Genomic DNA, 13,736 nt, shown 5'->3' with positions numbered 1-13,736 from the left:
GTAATTGAGAATGAAGAAAATACTTCATTTCTAGAAGCAACTGTTGCAAGCACAAGTAGCTAGTCCTGCCATGTACATATTTCAGAGAGCAGAACATTATTTTTAAATCCATGTCCAGTTTTAGAGAGTAAATTAATTTTAGTAAGCCCATTTATAACTGCCAACTTCTCCTAACAAACATAACAAAAGCTGAAGCTCCATGGTCTTACTGGTATGAAGACACATTGTTCATGGGCAGGAGAGGATATGGGAAACATTTGTCCAACAATTGCTGTTGGAGCTCCCTGAGCCAAACTCTGCTCTCTCAAACTGCCTTACAGGCACCAGCACAGACCGGTGTATTTGCTTAGGCACAATACAAGCGCAATCCTGAATACAAGAGTAAAATAAAAGTAGCAACATGAATGGTATAGTTCCTCTCTCCTCACAGAGAGGGATGGGGTGGATTGGATAAGACTTGGTCACAGCCTGTCTTTGACCACAGGCTCTTGCAGGCCAGCATGAAGGGGAAAGCAGTCACCACTGTAGGGCATTTGTTGAGCACTCCCCCTCTCTGTGCTGCCCAGGACACTCTCCTTGCCTGAGCCTTCCAGAAGCATGATGGTTCCAGCAATCTGTGGCTTGGTGGTGCACTTCAAAACACAACTATGCTGCAAAAACGCACACTTCTGTCCCTAGTAAATGCATGCTGGTCTAGCTCTAGATCTGCTCATCACTCGGCAGGCTGGTAACATCCCTCCCCTGACCTACGTGTTTTCTCTTGCAGACAGGCAGGGTGCTTCCATAGAGGAAGTGCTGCTTGTCTTACAGCCTTCTGGAGTCTCCTTAAGGGCTTGCAGCAATACGGTTGGGGATATAAAATTTCTCCTCTTAGCTCCAGTAACACTGGACGTTTCAAAAAAATCAGCTTTCCCCTAGCTAAAGCTTAGATCTGCATGAATAAAGCGTTTATTCTGCCAGCAAAAACCAACGGTCATGCTGTGATAACAAATCAACCCCCCCACGCTGGGGGAGGCGTTGGTGTGCAGACACGAACATCCCAACAACGCAATCAGCTCATTCTGCAAACGTTCCCGGGCGGTGCATTTTTATTTTTTATTTTAATAACTCTGGGCACGGGCAGCTGTTTGCATTTTCAAAGCCTGCTCAGAAAGCAGCCAGTTAATTTTAGTTCGCTCGGGCCACCCTGAGCGAGCCCCCCCGCCCGGCTGTGCCCTGCAGCGGGGAGGAGAGAGGAGGGGCGGGGGGCCCCGGGGCGGCTCCCCCCATCCCATCCCAACCCATCCCGTCCCATCCTATCCCGTCCCAACCCAGCCGATCCCATCCGATCCCATCTCATCCCACCCCGCCCGGCCGCCCCCGGCCCGCCCTGCCCTGGCGGCGATGGGAAAAAGTTGGGCGCAACTTCTCCGCCGCGCCTCGGGCCCCGCCCCCGGCGAACCGCGGGATTGGCGGGCGGCCGCGGGGCCCGGCGGGCGGGCGCCGGGGATTGGCGGGCGGGCCCCGCGAGGCCCCGCCCCCGGCGCGGTTTGTGAATGGGGCCGGCGGCGGGGGCGGGGCCCGGCGGCGCGCCCGCGCCTATATGGGGCTTTTTGTGCCCGCCGCGGCCACGGGCCGGGAGCTGCGGGGCGGGCGGTGGCGGCGGGGCCGCGGGCGGAGCGGAGCGGGACGGGAGGCGCGCACAGACTGCCCCGGCCCAGCGGCGCCCGTCGGGAGCGGAGCCGAGGGGAGGATCGCATCGCATGGCACGGCGCAGTAATTGGATTTTCCAAGTTCTTTAAGCCCCCGAGTGCAAGACACGGCTCAGCCGGGCGCGGTGCTAATCCGCTTAGCCGCAACCCAAAGCCCCGCCGTCGGGGCTCGGCAGCCGGCCGGGGAGCAGCCAGCGCCGCGCCGCCGCCGCCGCGGGACCCTGCGCGGAGCCGGCGAGAGCCGTCGCCGCCGGTCGTGCTTCTCCGGCTCGGCAAACTTTCGCCAGGGAAGCGCCGCCGCCGCCGCGCCGCCGGAGCCGAGGCTGCAGCCGCCGAGCCGCGCTCCGCCGCCGCCCTCCGGGCGCTGCCGATGCCCCTGGGGCGCCGCGCCGCCCGGCTCTGAAGGCCTCCCCGGGGCCCCGGCGATGCGGGCCGGAGGAGGAGCAGCGGCCGGCGGCGGCTGCCCCGTCCTGGGCCCGGCCACCCTGCTGCTGGCCGCCTTGCTGGGGGTTCCCCCGGCGGGCGCAGCGGCCCACCAGTACCACGGCGAGAAGGGCATCTCCGTGCCGGACCACGGCTTCTGCCAGCCCATCTCCATCCCGCTCTGCACGGATATCGCCTACAACCAGACCATCCTGCCCAACCTGCTGGGCCACACCAACCAGGAGGACGCAGGGCTGGAGGTGCACCAGTTCTACCCGCTGGTCAAGGTGCAGTGCTCGGCCGAGCTCAAGTTCTTCCTCTGCTCCATGTATGCGCCCGTGTGCACCGTGCTGGAGCAGGCCATCCCCCCCTGCCGCTCCCTCTGTGAGCGGGCCCGCCAGGGCTGCGAGGCCCTCATGAACAAGTTCGGCTTCCAGTGGCCGGAGCGGCTCCGCTGCGAGAACTTTCCCGTCCACGGCGCGGGTGAGATCTGCGTGGGGCAGAACACGTCGGATGCCCCGCCGGGGCCCGGAGGGGCTGCGGGCCGGGGGGCCACCGCCCACCCCACGGCCGGCTATCTCCCTGACTTCCTCACCCCGCCGCAGCCTGCCTCCGGCTTCTCCTTCTCCTGCCCCCGGCAGCTCAAGGTGCCCCCTTACTTGGGCTACCGGTTCCTGGGGGAACGGGACTGCGGAGCCCCCTGCGAGCCGTCGCGGCCCAACGGGCTCATGTACTTCAAGGAGGCGGAGGTGCGATTCGCCCGGCTGTGGGTGGGGGTCTGGTCCGTGCTCTGCTGCGCCTCCACCCTCTTCACCGTGCTCACCTACCTGGTGGACATGCGCCGCTTCAGCTACCCCGAGCGGCCCATCATCTTCCTCTCAGGCTGCTACTTCATGGTGGCGGTGGCCTATGCAGCAGGTTTCTTGTTGGAGGAGCGGGTGGTGTGCCTGGAGCGCTTCTCCGAGGATGGCTACCGCACCGTGGCCCAAGGCACCAAGAAAGAAGGCTGCACCATTCTCTTCATGATCCTCTACTTCTTCGGCATGGCTAGCTCCATCTGGTGGGTCATCCTGTCCCTCACCTGGTTCCTGGCTGCTGGCATGAAGTGGGGCCACGAGGCCATCGAGGCCAACTCCCAGTACTTCCATCTTGCTGCCTGGGCTGTGCCCGCTGTCAAAACCATCACCATATTGGCCATGGGGCAGGTGGACGGGGATGTGCTTAGTGGGGTGTGTTATGTAGGTATCTACAGCGTGGACTCGCTGCGAGGCTTTGTGCTGGCACCCTTGTTTGTGTACCTGTTCATCGGCACTTCCTTCTTGCTTGCCGGCTTCGTGTCCCTGTTCCGCATCCGCACCATCATGAAGCACGATGGCACCAAGACGGAGAAACTGGAGAAGCTCATGGTGCGCATCGGGGTCTTCAGCGTCCTTTACACGGTACCTGCCACCATTGTCCTGGCGTGTTACTTCTATGAGCAGGCCTTTCGTGGCACCTGGGAGAAGACGTGGCTCCTCCAGACCTGCAAAACCTACGCTGTGCCCTGCCCCAGCCACTTTGCCCCCATGAGCCCAGACTTCACAGTCTTCATGATCAAGTACCTCATGACCATGATTGTTGGTATCACAACTGGCTTTTGGATCTGGTCTGGCAAAACCCTTCAGTCCTGGCGACGCTTCTACCACAGACTGAGCACCGGCAGCAAAGGCGAGACGGCAGTATGAGACCCTCCTGCCCTTCCTGGCGCGCACACATGCACACGCACACACACGGAGGAGAGGGATACTCAGCAGAAGGGAGGCAACAGCTCAGCTCCCTGAACACAGAGGAAGGGAGGCTTTTCAAAACTTTCCTTCTCCCAGAGGGTTTAAAAAAATTCTTTGCATAAGGGACCAGATGCACCATGTCCAATGGTGCTCGTGCCCAACTAAGTGGAAGAGCACAGAAAGAGGCTGCTGCTGGGGTGGGAGAGTCCTTCACCTGCCAGAAGTCCCCTTTACCTCTCTCTCCCCCAAGGCCCTGGTGCAGGAAAGCAACATCAGCCCAACTAAAACCATCCTGCCTCGCTCCGGAGGAGCAGGAGGGGAAGCCTGATGTGTCGAGCTGCCCCTGCCGAGAAGTAGCCAAACTCTGAATTGCTTGGGTCAAACTGCAGCCCACAGGGCAGCTCCCGAGCCTTAGGTTACTGTCTACTCCTTCAAACGTGGAGCAATCACGTGAGTACTCTATAACCAGCTACAGCCCAGATCATGTGCTGGTGAGATGCCTCTGTTCTGTCAAGTTACAAGTTCCTCTTTTTTTTTTTTTTTTTTTTAAATCTCAGTGATACCTGTTTTAATGATTTCAAAGTGAGAATTCGGCCCTCAGTCTGTTGTTCTTGCTGCTGTGGGGAAGGAGGGGGTTGCTATTCCACACCCTGAAAAGAAATGACTTGTTGCTTTTCAGCAGAAGGCTTTTCCCCCTTGCCTTTGTTCTAGGAGACAAAGGGGGAAACAAAAGTGTTTTCTGTGTAGAAAGGCATAAGCATGGGATCGGTTTTTATGGGCAAACTAACAAAAAGAAGTCGTTGAGGTTCACCCTTGGATGTGAGGAGCTCACAGAAATAAACATTCCTTTTATGAAAAAGGAGGAGGCAGGATGTTCTCGTACTGTTCAATATGGGTTGCTTTTCTAAACTGAAGGAAATGCAAGACTTAGAGGGAAAGAAGAGCGTAACTGAGAGCACCTGCCAAAACAAGATCCATGAAAGTATATAACACAAAGATACTTTTTTTTTTTTTTTTTTTTTTTTTTGTTCCTTCCCATAAACCTGCTTTCTCTCCTGCTTTGTAGTGAGATTGCTGCAGGTAAAGTCAACATACAGCTGGCTTCTGGGGACAGGAAGAATACTTTTGGCTCATGATGGACCGATTTGCTTGCTCCTCAGATTCCCTGAACTGCATTACAATGACTCATGGTGCAGGAGGGGGCTGGGGGGACTGGGTTTTGGTTTTAAAAGAAAGCAGTTATCGCAAGGGAGAAGCCTTTTCATTTTAGCTAAAATACGTCTGTTTAAGTTTCCAGTGATCACATCTTGGAAGGAAGGACGCTGAGGTATTAATCATTAAATCCATCGGTTTTGTTTTGAAATGTGACAGATTCTTCTATTAAATTTTTATGTTGACTTACTCCTTTTTTTTTTTTTTTTTTTTTTTTTTTTTTTACATACTACTCTACCTTTATATTCACTGAAGGGTTGTTTTTATAAGTATATATATGTGTGTGTATTCTTGCCTAAGGACAAAATAGGAAACTCTGGATTTTCAGCAAGTCTCCACCCTATGGCTGCTCTTTTTTTTTTGGGGGGGGGGGGGGAGGGAGTGGGGAATTGTCTGGAACTAAACTTAAAGAGGAGGAAAAAAATGTTCAGGGTGAGGGTGCAGACTGCTGGCTGAAGGCATACCAGTAGTCTGGGCGTGAGCAATGGGCCCATCAGCCAAATCCTTCAGTATATCTGATCTCAGACTTGCAGGGCTTGAGATTTTGTCTCTTACAATGTGCATGTGGAGAAAAAAGAAAAAAAAACAAACACCTGTAAGACAAGTGCAGTATGTATATTTTGTAAATCTCATTTTTTGTAAGAAAATATGTATTTATGTTTTTACTTGTTTTTTTTTTTTTTTTTTTGAAGGTCTGTATGAGGCCCTGCTTCATCCCATGTACAGATCACTAAATAAATGATTTTTAATACAAGGGCTCTGAAATTCTTTTAGTCTTGGAACATGTAGCATGTTATAGAAGGGGGACAGCTCTGGGAGTGTCCTAGCCCTGTCCTGGATCGCGTTTGTGTCTGTCCCCCCAGCTCTGTTGTGAGAGATGGAAGAGATGTTTGGGTAAATGCACAACTGATCAGAAACTCAGCATGACTTGAAACTAGTCTTTCTGAAGTCCTGGCCCCTAACAATAGAACACAGAATTTTGAGGCTTTTCCAAATGTTTGCCCTTGCTTGAGGCTTTCTTCCAGGCTCTGCCTCTTGGTAAAGGCAAGCTGATAAGCCAGTTTCCTTATCTATTAAATAAGGATAATGCTTTCTTCCCATTCCAAATGGACTCTGAAATTGAGGAAAGGGAGGGTGCTACAGGTCCTATAAAATAAATCATAACTTCTTTCCTCATCTCTGAAATGTTGATAATTTCCAACATTTTATTTGTAATGACTTCATCTTATTTATTGGATTCATCACCTTTCCTTTGCCTTAAACCATGACTGTATTGTAAGTTTAGTTACAAAACAGATCTAAGATGCCACAGTGGCGTGCCATCACGGTAGCTCTGGCTGCAATGTTTCACGTACTGAGAACACTGCAGCAGTTGCTCTTTCTAGGCACTATTTTATTTGGATGCTGTGCTTTAAAAAAAAAAAAAAAACACACAAAAAAAAACTTTTACATTTAAAGTTTATAAACTACTGATTTAAGATACTTTCGGAGCTGTCCCCATTTCTGCTGCCTTTCTAGAAAAGCCCCATCTTTCATTTGAAACCACTGCTATGCTCCCTAGAATCTTTCACTTGTCAAATTTCCTTTTTTGAAAAGGCCTTTGCTTTCCCGTGAGCCAGGCGGCTTCAAACTGCTTTATGACATGAGCTCACTGATAATTGCTGAGGGGTTCACTCCACTCACTCAGGAAACCTGAACCTTTCTATAAACATTTCCTCCCAGTAATCCGCTAGTGCCGGCCAGAACGAAGGAACGGCTAAAAGAGCTCGTGCTCAGGACTGGGGAGCAGCGGTGGGACCGGTGCCCCTACGCTGTGCAGCCACGGCTGCCTTCCTAAACATGCAATTAATCCTTAATACATCACAAGCAGCCAAGCTTGCCATTTCTGCAAGCTGCCTATCTCCTCGCTTTTCTCTCTGCTCACTGCTCATCCCCGTGAACTGGATGAGAAACTGCATTTAGGTGTGATAGCTATTTTTTGTTGGTATGTGGAAAAGCTTAGACTTTTTTTTTAGTTCACATGAGATATTCATATCTGAAAGGAAACGTTTCTGTTTCCACCAGAAACCACTGAAGTTGTATGCTTTTATTTCAGGATTTCCTATTAGTTACTTCTGGATTTAAAGTCACTTATACAAAACTATCCAAATCCTGGGATGTAACTTGATTTTTAAAATTTGAGACTGTAGGTGAAATTTGATGCTGGTATAAAGTAGGAGCAACTGCTGTTAAGTTTTAAGCAGATGTGACTCACATCAAGACTGAATTTGCTCACAGTGGAAACAATTTGGAGAATTTCAAGTAGCGATAGCGTCTGGCCTTCTGGAATAAAAATCTGTACCACCGATCCGATAACAAAATAGCAGTTACTTTACTTTCACAGTGGAGTACAATTAAAACAAATCTCTCTCTGAAGTTGCCTGGAAAAAAGGGGGAAAAACAAGCCTTTACCAACCTTTGTGAATCGCTGCAAAACAATTTTTCTTTGACCAAATTCCCTACCCTTCTCCTTTGACCAACGTGCATGCAGTGTTTTCTGAATCACAAGACCTAGGCAAGTAATAGCTATCACTGACAATTAGCCCTGTGAGGTTAGAGCACATACCACATTTTCATGAAAATCCAACACTTCCTGTATGGTTTTTATGTTTCAGAGGTATTAGTGCTACTTTCTATAAGAAAACACTGCTACTTCAGGCAAGTTAAACAACATGCTTGAAAAGTTCTGTAATTCACAGATAGCAACAGCAACTGAATGTCTACACGGAAAAAAAAAGTGCTTTCATAACAAGTCAGTGTTTGTTTGGGTTTATTTTTGGTGGAATACCCACACCAGCGATTGAATGTTTTTGTCTAAGTACTTCACCCACAACCAATAGCTTTGCATGCAAGTAAAAAACCACACACCTCTGTTCAGCAACTGGCAACAGTAAACATTATTTATAATTTCTCATGGGTTTAGAAACCAAATTACTAGCTTGTACTTAAATAGTCTTTTCTTCCTCCATCTCATTCTCACTTCCTTCTAAACCTTACAGGTACTTTCTATACAGTCTGCTCTCTATACTTTCTTTCCACTCCTGTTTATTATTTAAAACCATGAATCCAGCTGAAAGAAATTTAGTTTGTTGCTTGGAGAGGAAAAGAAGACTCTGAATCTTTCAGCACTATGACTGTTCATTGAGATAGACTATTGCCAAGCCTGTTCTATATAAACCAGGATAATTATTTCATGCCAACACGAGCGTGTGGTTTTGGCAGCTACAGCACTGCACAGAATAATATAGGATTGGAAGAATGGCAAGTTCCCAAATGCCCCACTTAGAACTGACAAATTTTGACTAAAATGATGCCCAGACTATAAAATACAAACATCGGGGCTTAACACCGCTCAGATGGTATTTGTTTTGCAGATAGAGGACTGGGTGGTTTCTGACACTGCTTAAACCCAAGGTCCAAGGTTGCCTGTTTCGGAAGGCCAGGCACTGCTCATCTCAATACCAGGCCAGTGGGAGCGCGACACGGCACCTTCTCCTAATGCAGGTAAAGACCAGGCTCGAGCCCAGCACTACCACTGCTGCAGCCAAGTTGATGAACAAGGCCCAGTGAGAACAGAGCCCCAGCAGGGTCATGATGAACACACACTCCCCTACACAACTTGGTCCTCTCCATCCAGCATGCTTAACCGTGCCCAGGAAACTATGGAACTGGGATAAATAAAAAATACGGATAAAGAGCAGGAACAGAAAAGGCCTAGAGCACATTTTTAATAGCATTTGTAAACTGGCGTTATCACTTAACCATATTAAGTAAGGAAATCTCGCTAGCAACAACTTGTTTGTTTTGACTGCCCTGGCTGTGTCACAATAACTTGGTTTGGTTATAAGCAACCCTTCACTTAAAAACATCATTCTTACAAGTACAGGTGGAAAACAGAAAATCAGTGTATGCTGTTTAGGGGTGTAGTCTACATGAATAGGCTTTGGCTGCACAGGTCTTGGAAATCAACACCATCCTATGGCCACCAAGGTAGCCATGAACCCTGCTATTAACACCAGGTTCCCAAAAGCCAAGAAGACAATTGGGAAAAGAAAGAAAAAGGTCAATTTCTCAACTACCTCCAGCTTTACTGGAAGTATTAGCAATTCTAGCATTGGTCTCAAAACAATCCACAGACAGACAATGCTGTTCTCAGGGCAGGCAAGGAGTAACATTATTCCCCCATTGCTGTCCTTTTCCTTAGGCTAACATGCATAAGTGGTACTTAATGAGAAGCTTCCAGTGAATGGGGAGTTCTAACAGGGGTTGTAGGAGAAGAAAAATTCATTATCCATTATCCGGCTCAGATGGGCACAAAAGGGTATTCAGCAAGTAGGCACTAATCTGGGATTTGGAAGACAAGTGCTTGATTACCTGCACTGTAACAGATGGTGGACAGATCACTTCTGATCAGACTTTCAGCAGCATTCAGGCAGCTGAAGACGCACACAGGTACATGGAGAGCTCTTTTTCTAAGTGCTTAAATTGCCAGGTGCATGTCATGAGAATTGACTGAAAAATCTCACCTCTGTCTCAAATTCCCTGTCTGTAAAATGGTTAATGGTGGCACTTCCCTATATCATAGGAATGTTGTGAGAATAAATACTCTCAAGATCAGAAGAAATTAAATACTATGACGACAGGGTTGATATAAATACCTCTGTCAGATCTTCATCCTGTATCCTGATGTTTCGCAAATAGCTCCCATTCTAGAGAATGCCGAATTAAGACCACCAGCTGGAACAAATGATTTGTATGTTTTCCAATACCTTATCCCAAACTAGGCAGGCTGAGCACATGCTTTCACAGGAGTATCACTCTACCCAAAGCTCAAACATAAGGTGTGAGAAGCTGTAATTAAAAATTAAGATGGAGTGGGGGCATGCATGAAAATCAAAAGCCACTGACTACAATCAAACAAAACAGACTTGTGTTACATTGCTGCTTATGCATAACAGAGAAAAGGATTTGGGCCCATCTGTGCTGGTGGTGCACTGTGCTTAGCTCTTCCAGTACTCTCCGATGTCTCATTTTCTGTGCCATGAACAGTTATTAACAACAGACTCAGTGACACCACTGTTTTCCTATCTTAAATTATTATAGTTAACTTCAGCTTGCTGCAGGCAGTATCTAAATCACAGTAGAAAGCCTAAACCAGAGAGATCCGAGGTTTCGTGACAGCTCTTAACAGTGAGAACCCACCTTCCCTAACACGTCTTCACTTCATCACTCAGTTCCTCAACGTTTTTTTCTGTTACCATGACCTCCAACAGCATTTTTCTCTTTACTAAAGATGGCCAAGTGGAAGGATTAGTTGGCTGTTTGGACGTTTTCCTGCCTCAACAACAGGGAACAGCGTGAGACTACTATCCGTCTTTCACCATGAAATACAGAGGGAACTAAGCTGCCTGGGGTAAACGGCTGCGTGTTGCCTTGGTGGCAGCCTTTCCTGCAAGAGACTTCTGTACCCATTCACCTTCATCACACGTCAGTTTTTTGTTGCTAAATATTGTAAACCAACAACACAAACAAGATTCCTAAATACACCAAGGCATTAACCAGACAATAAATCCCCTCCACACAAAAAATACCTGTAACTCAGTTTTTTATGGAAGACGGTCAAAGGGAGCTACTTCCAAAAATATTTACCTCAAGCATGAATTAGATCAGTTGCCTGACATGGCTTCCTTCCAGAAATTTTCCATGTGGGTTGTGTGTATGTGTGCGTACATGTGTATGCACATGCAGTGTGAGTGCATGCAAGAGTAACAAGTTTGAGTTAAAACTGTAGGTAAATCTATCATCAAAAAGCAGTGAAGAGAGAAAATCAAAAGCCCCTTACCCAACGCAGCTGTCTGCTAATTAAACACTGGTGTTAATTGCAGTAGTGTGCCTGGACCCTGTTCCCTGTGTTTGTTGTGGTGCCTGCATGAGCCTCACATCGCTCAGAACTTCCACATTCTCACAGTAAATGAAACCATCTATAAAAGGAATGAAAGGCTGTGATATGTATATATATCTATAGGGCTATTTTTAAAGAAAAAAAAGATTTTTTGTATGAGCTAGTTCAAAGCCAGCTTTGATTATCTAAAGCATGAGTCCATCTTTAGAAAGGGTAAAAAACGAAATGTAAAGATGGAATCTTTTTTATTTAATCCATGATGAAAAGACCATTTCCTATTTGTAACACTCCTGCCTCTCAATTATTTTTTTTCCATTAATGGCAAAACGTAGAAGTTTCAGTCAGCATTTCCCACCCGTCCTTCACACGATGTGCAGAGCTGCATTCCAGTAGGGCCAGTGGCCAGTAAAAGGGATGCCATTCGACACCCTTACACAACGTGCGCAGCAGGCTGGGACCGGGTGGCTTTAAAGCGTGGATAGAAAGCCCTACTCACGAGGGGATTTACTCATACTGACTGGTTTCCCTTACACACACTGCTCACTAACATAGTAAATTGGCTATTGGGTTTGCAGAAGCAACCCTCGTGATGGCTAAAAAATTCCAGCCCAGAGCAGAGGAAGGCAGAGATGTGGTGACCAGGAAGGGCCCGGGCTGTGCCCATCCCCGCTGGGGCCAGGCAGAGCCTGAATGCTCCTGCCCCAGGCCGGCTACAGAGCCAGAGTAAAACCCCAGCGCCACTCTGCTTTTAGGGCAGGCTGAGCCAAACCCCTGCACTGGAACATTAGAAGACTTCAACAACTGTATTTACATTTACCATGCACCAGAAAGCATGCTTTCTGGTAAGAAATTGCTTATCTGCAAAGGTGACTTCATCACTGGATAGCTTTGCTGTGCTAGGAAGGCACAGAGCACTGCATTGCTGTCAACAGAGGGATTTCTTCTACTGTCTCTGAGAACCCATAAAGTTTTTGCTATCTAGCTAGCAGAGCTGACATTAACCAACGGAGTTCACAGTTTAACTCTATGTCTCACTGTCTTCAAGTAAGGATTTTGCAGTGCTGTGTTCTGAATCAAATCTCAATTAAAACTTCTCAAATGAGAACTGAAAATAAACATTTCTCAGAAAACAATCTCAAGAGACTCAGCAATTTCATTTAAATGACTCTTCTGTTTTGCTATCAATTTTCATTAAAATCAGTTTTGTAATAAAACGTCCTTGGGCCAGCTTTTCAGCACTGCCCTCAGACTCCATACATTACTTGAACACAGACATTAAAGGTCTTAGATGCATAAAAATAAGCCCATGGAGGACTGTATCATGATAACTGCTATTTTCACAAGCTCTACTACTCAGTGTCATCACTGGCTGTGTCTTATTTAGCTGGTAAAGTTCTTTGTACAGATACCAGCCTATTTTATTTGTCCTTAAATGTCATTCTGTGCAGACAGGGACGTTTTTATTAGTGAATGAGAAGCAGCGTGTGCCAGCAGACAGGACCTCAGACAAGGGGTCAGGAGACTGGCATATTTTCCCAAACTTGCCCATGCTCTGCCAATTCTTCCAATCATCCTTACCTCTACTTCTTTTTCGGCCCTTCTCTAAATAGGATCATGTTCTTTGGGACAAAAAAATGGTCTCTATTGTCCCCATGTACATGTTGGTGCTGTTCCCATCTTGCTGGAGCCCTGATCTTGACAGGGGCCTCTCAAGATTCGGCACAATGCAAGAGGTTCCAATTAAAAATAATTGATCATTAAGAGGCAGAGAATGGTAAAGAGTGAGCTGGCGCGTTTCTCTCTATGGGGATATAGTCAAACACTAGTGGCAAAGTAGAGACATGTGATGACACTGAGTCTTCCCAAAGAAATGAAAGTGGGAAGTGTCACTCATCACCTTTGGGGCTTTTGTGTAACATGCGTGAGGAATGTTCCCTTCTCTGAAGAGTCTCTGTGGACTCTTCAGATGATGGGATTTACCATCACATGCCCTCTTCTGCTTGTCTTTTTTTGGTTGTTGTACAAAGTGCTGCCATGTGGGGTCTGTGTGATAGCACACACTGCAAAGTATCTCCAGCTGAGCGGAATTGGTGCTGGCCAGTCGGCTTGTTAGCTGGCTGACTATTTACTAAAAATGAAAACCAGACACTGAGGAAACTATCTTGTTCATAAAAGGAAAATATTTATCTGCAATGGAAAAACAGTAATTTGCTGGATATTTCATTAAATGATCACTAGTGAACCAATTAAGTAATTGAGCAGCAGAACAAGGACAGAGCCAACTACTACTCCCCCACACCACCAAAATATGGATTAGAATTAAGCAAAACAATTTACCACTTCACTCTGAATTGCTTCAACTGAAGAAGAAAACAAAGGGGGAAAGCTGAAAATGTCTGAATGTTTTGTTTAAATGCTTCTTAAAGGAAGCAGTTCCAAGTCTGAGTTTGAAAAGCACCCAAAATGAGTGAAAAACATTAGGCAACCTTATGAGGCTCAGCTGGAGCTAAGGGGCAGCCTGGATGGACCGAGGCAATGGCCAAGACAGACAGACAGGTGAAGGCAGACGGCTCGGCTTTGGAAACACAGAGACACGAGGCTCGGATTGTGGGCAGCTTGCCCGTATCACTGAGAAAGTCTGACCCACTCCACCAGCACCATGCAGGCCTGGTAATAAGGGGCACTGTGTAGTAGCAAATGGAA

At 47.7% G+C, this 13,736-nt stretch overlaps 2 protein-coding genes across 3 annotated transcripts in view; one reads left to right on the top strand and one right to left on the bottom strand.

Annotated features, from left to right (window-relative positions):
- ALS2 (alsin Rho guanine nucleotide exchange factor ALS2) overlaps positions 1 to 13,736 on the bottom strand; it is a 216,680-nt gene that overhangs the window by 138,686 nt on the left and 64,258 nt on the right. The window lies entirely within an intron of this gene.
- Positions 1,579 to 5,314, top strand: FZD7 (frizzled class receptor 7). Its single transcript, XM_072041082.1, has 2 exons — positions 1,579 to 4,330; positions 4,947 to 5,314. Exon 1 carries the CDS (start codon positions 2,117 to 2,119, stop codon positions 3,836 to 3,838), a length of 1,722 nt encoding a protein of 573 aa, XP_071897183.1. The 5' UTR covers positions 1,579 to 2,116; the 3' UTR covers positions 3,839 to 4,330; positions 4,947 to 5,314.

The sequence above is a fragment of the Anas platyrhynchos genome, chromosome 7 (genome assembly GCF_047663525.1).
Source record: "Anas platyrhynchos isolate ZD024472 breed Pekin duck chromosome 7, IASCAAS_PekinDuck_T2T, whole genome shotgun sequence".
NCBI classification, from domain to species: Eukaryota; Metazoa; Chordata; class Aves; order Anseriformes; family Anatidae; genus Anas; species Anas platyrhynchos.
The sequence above is the reverse complement of the archived record's forward strand: the minus strand, read 5'-3'. Positions and strand labels throughout refer to the sequence as shown.

Excerpts from the sequence above, each read along its gene's own strand:
- FZD7 (XM_072041082.1), top strand. The coding sequence starts at position 2,117 with ATGCGGGCCGGAGGAGGAGCAGCGGCCGGCGGCGGCTGCCCCGTCCTG.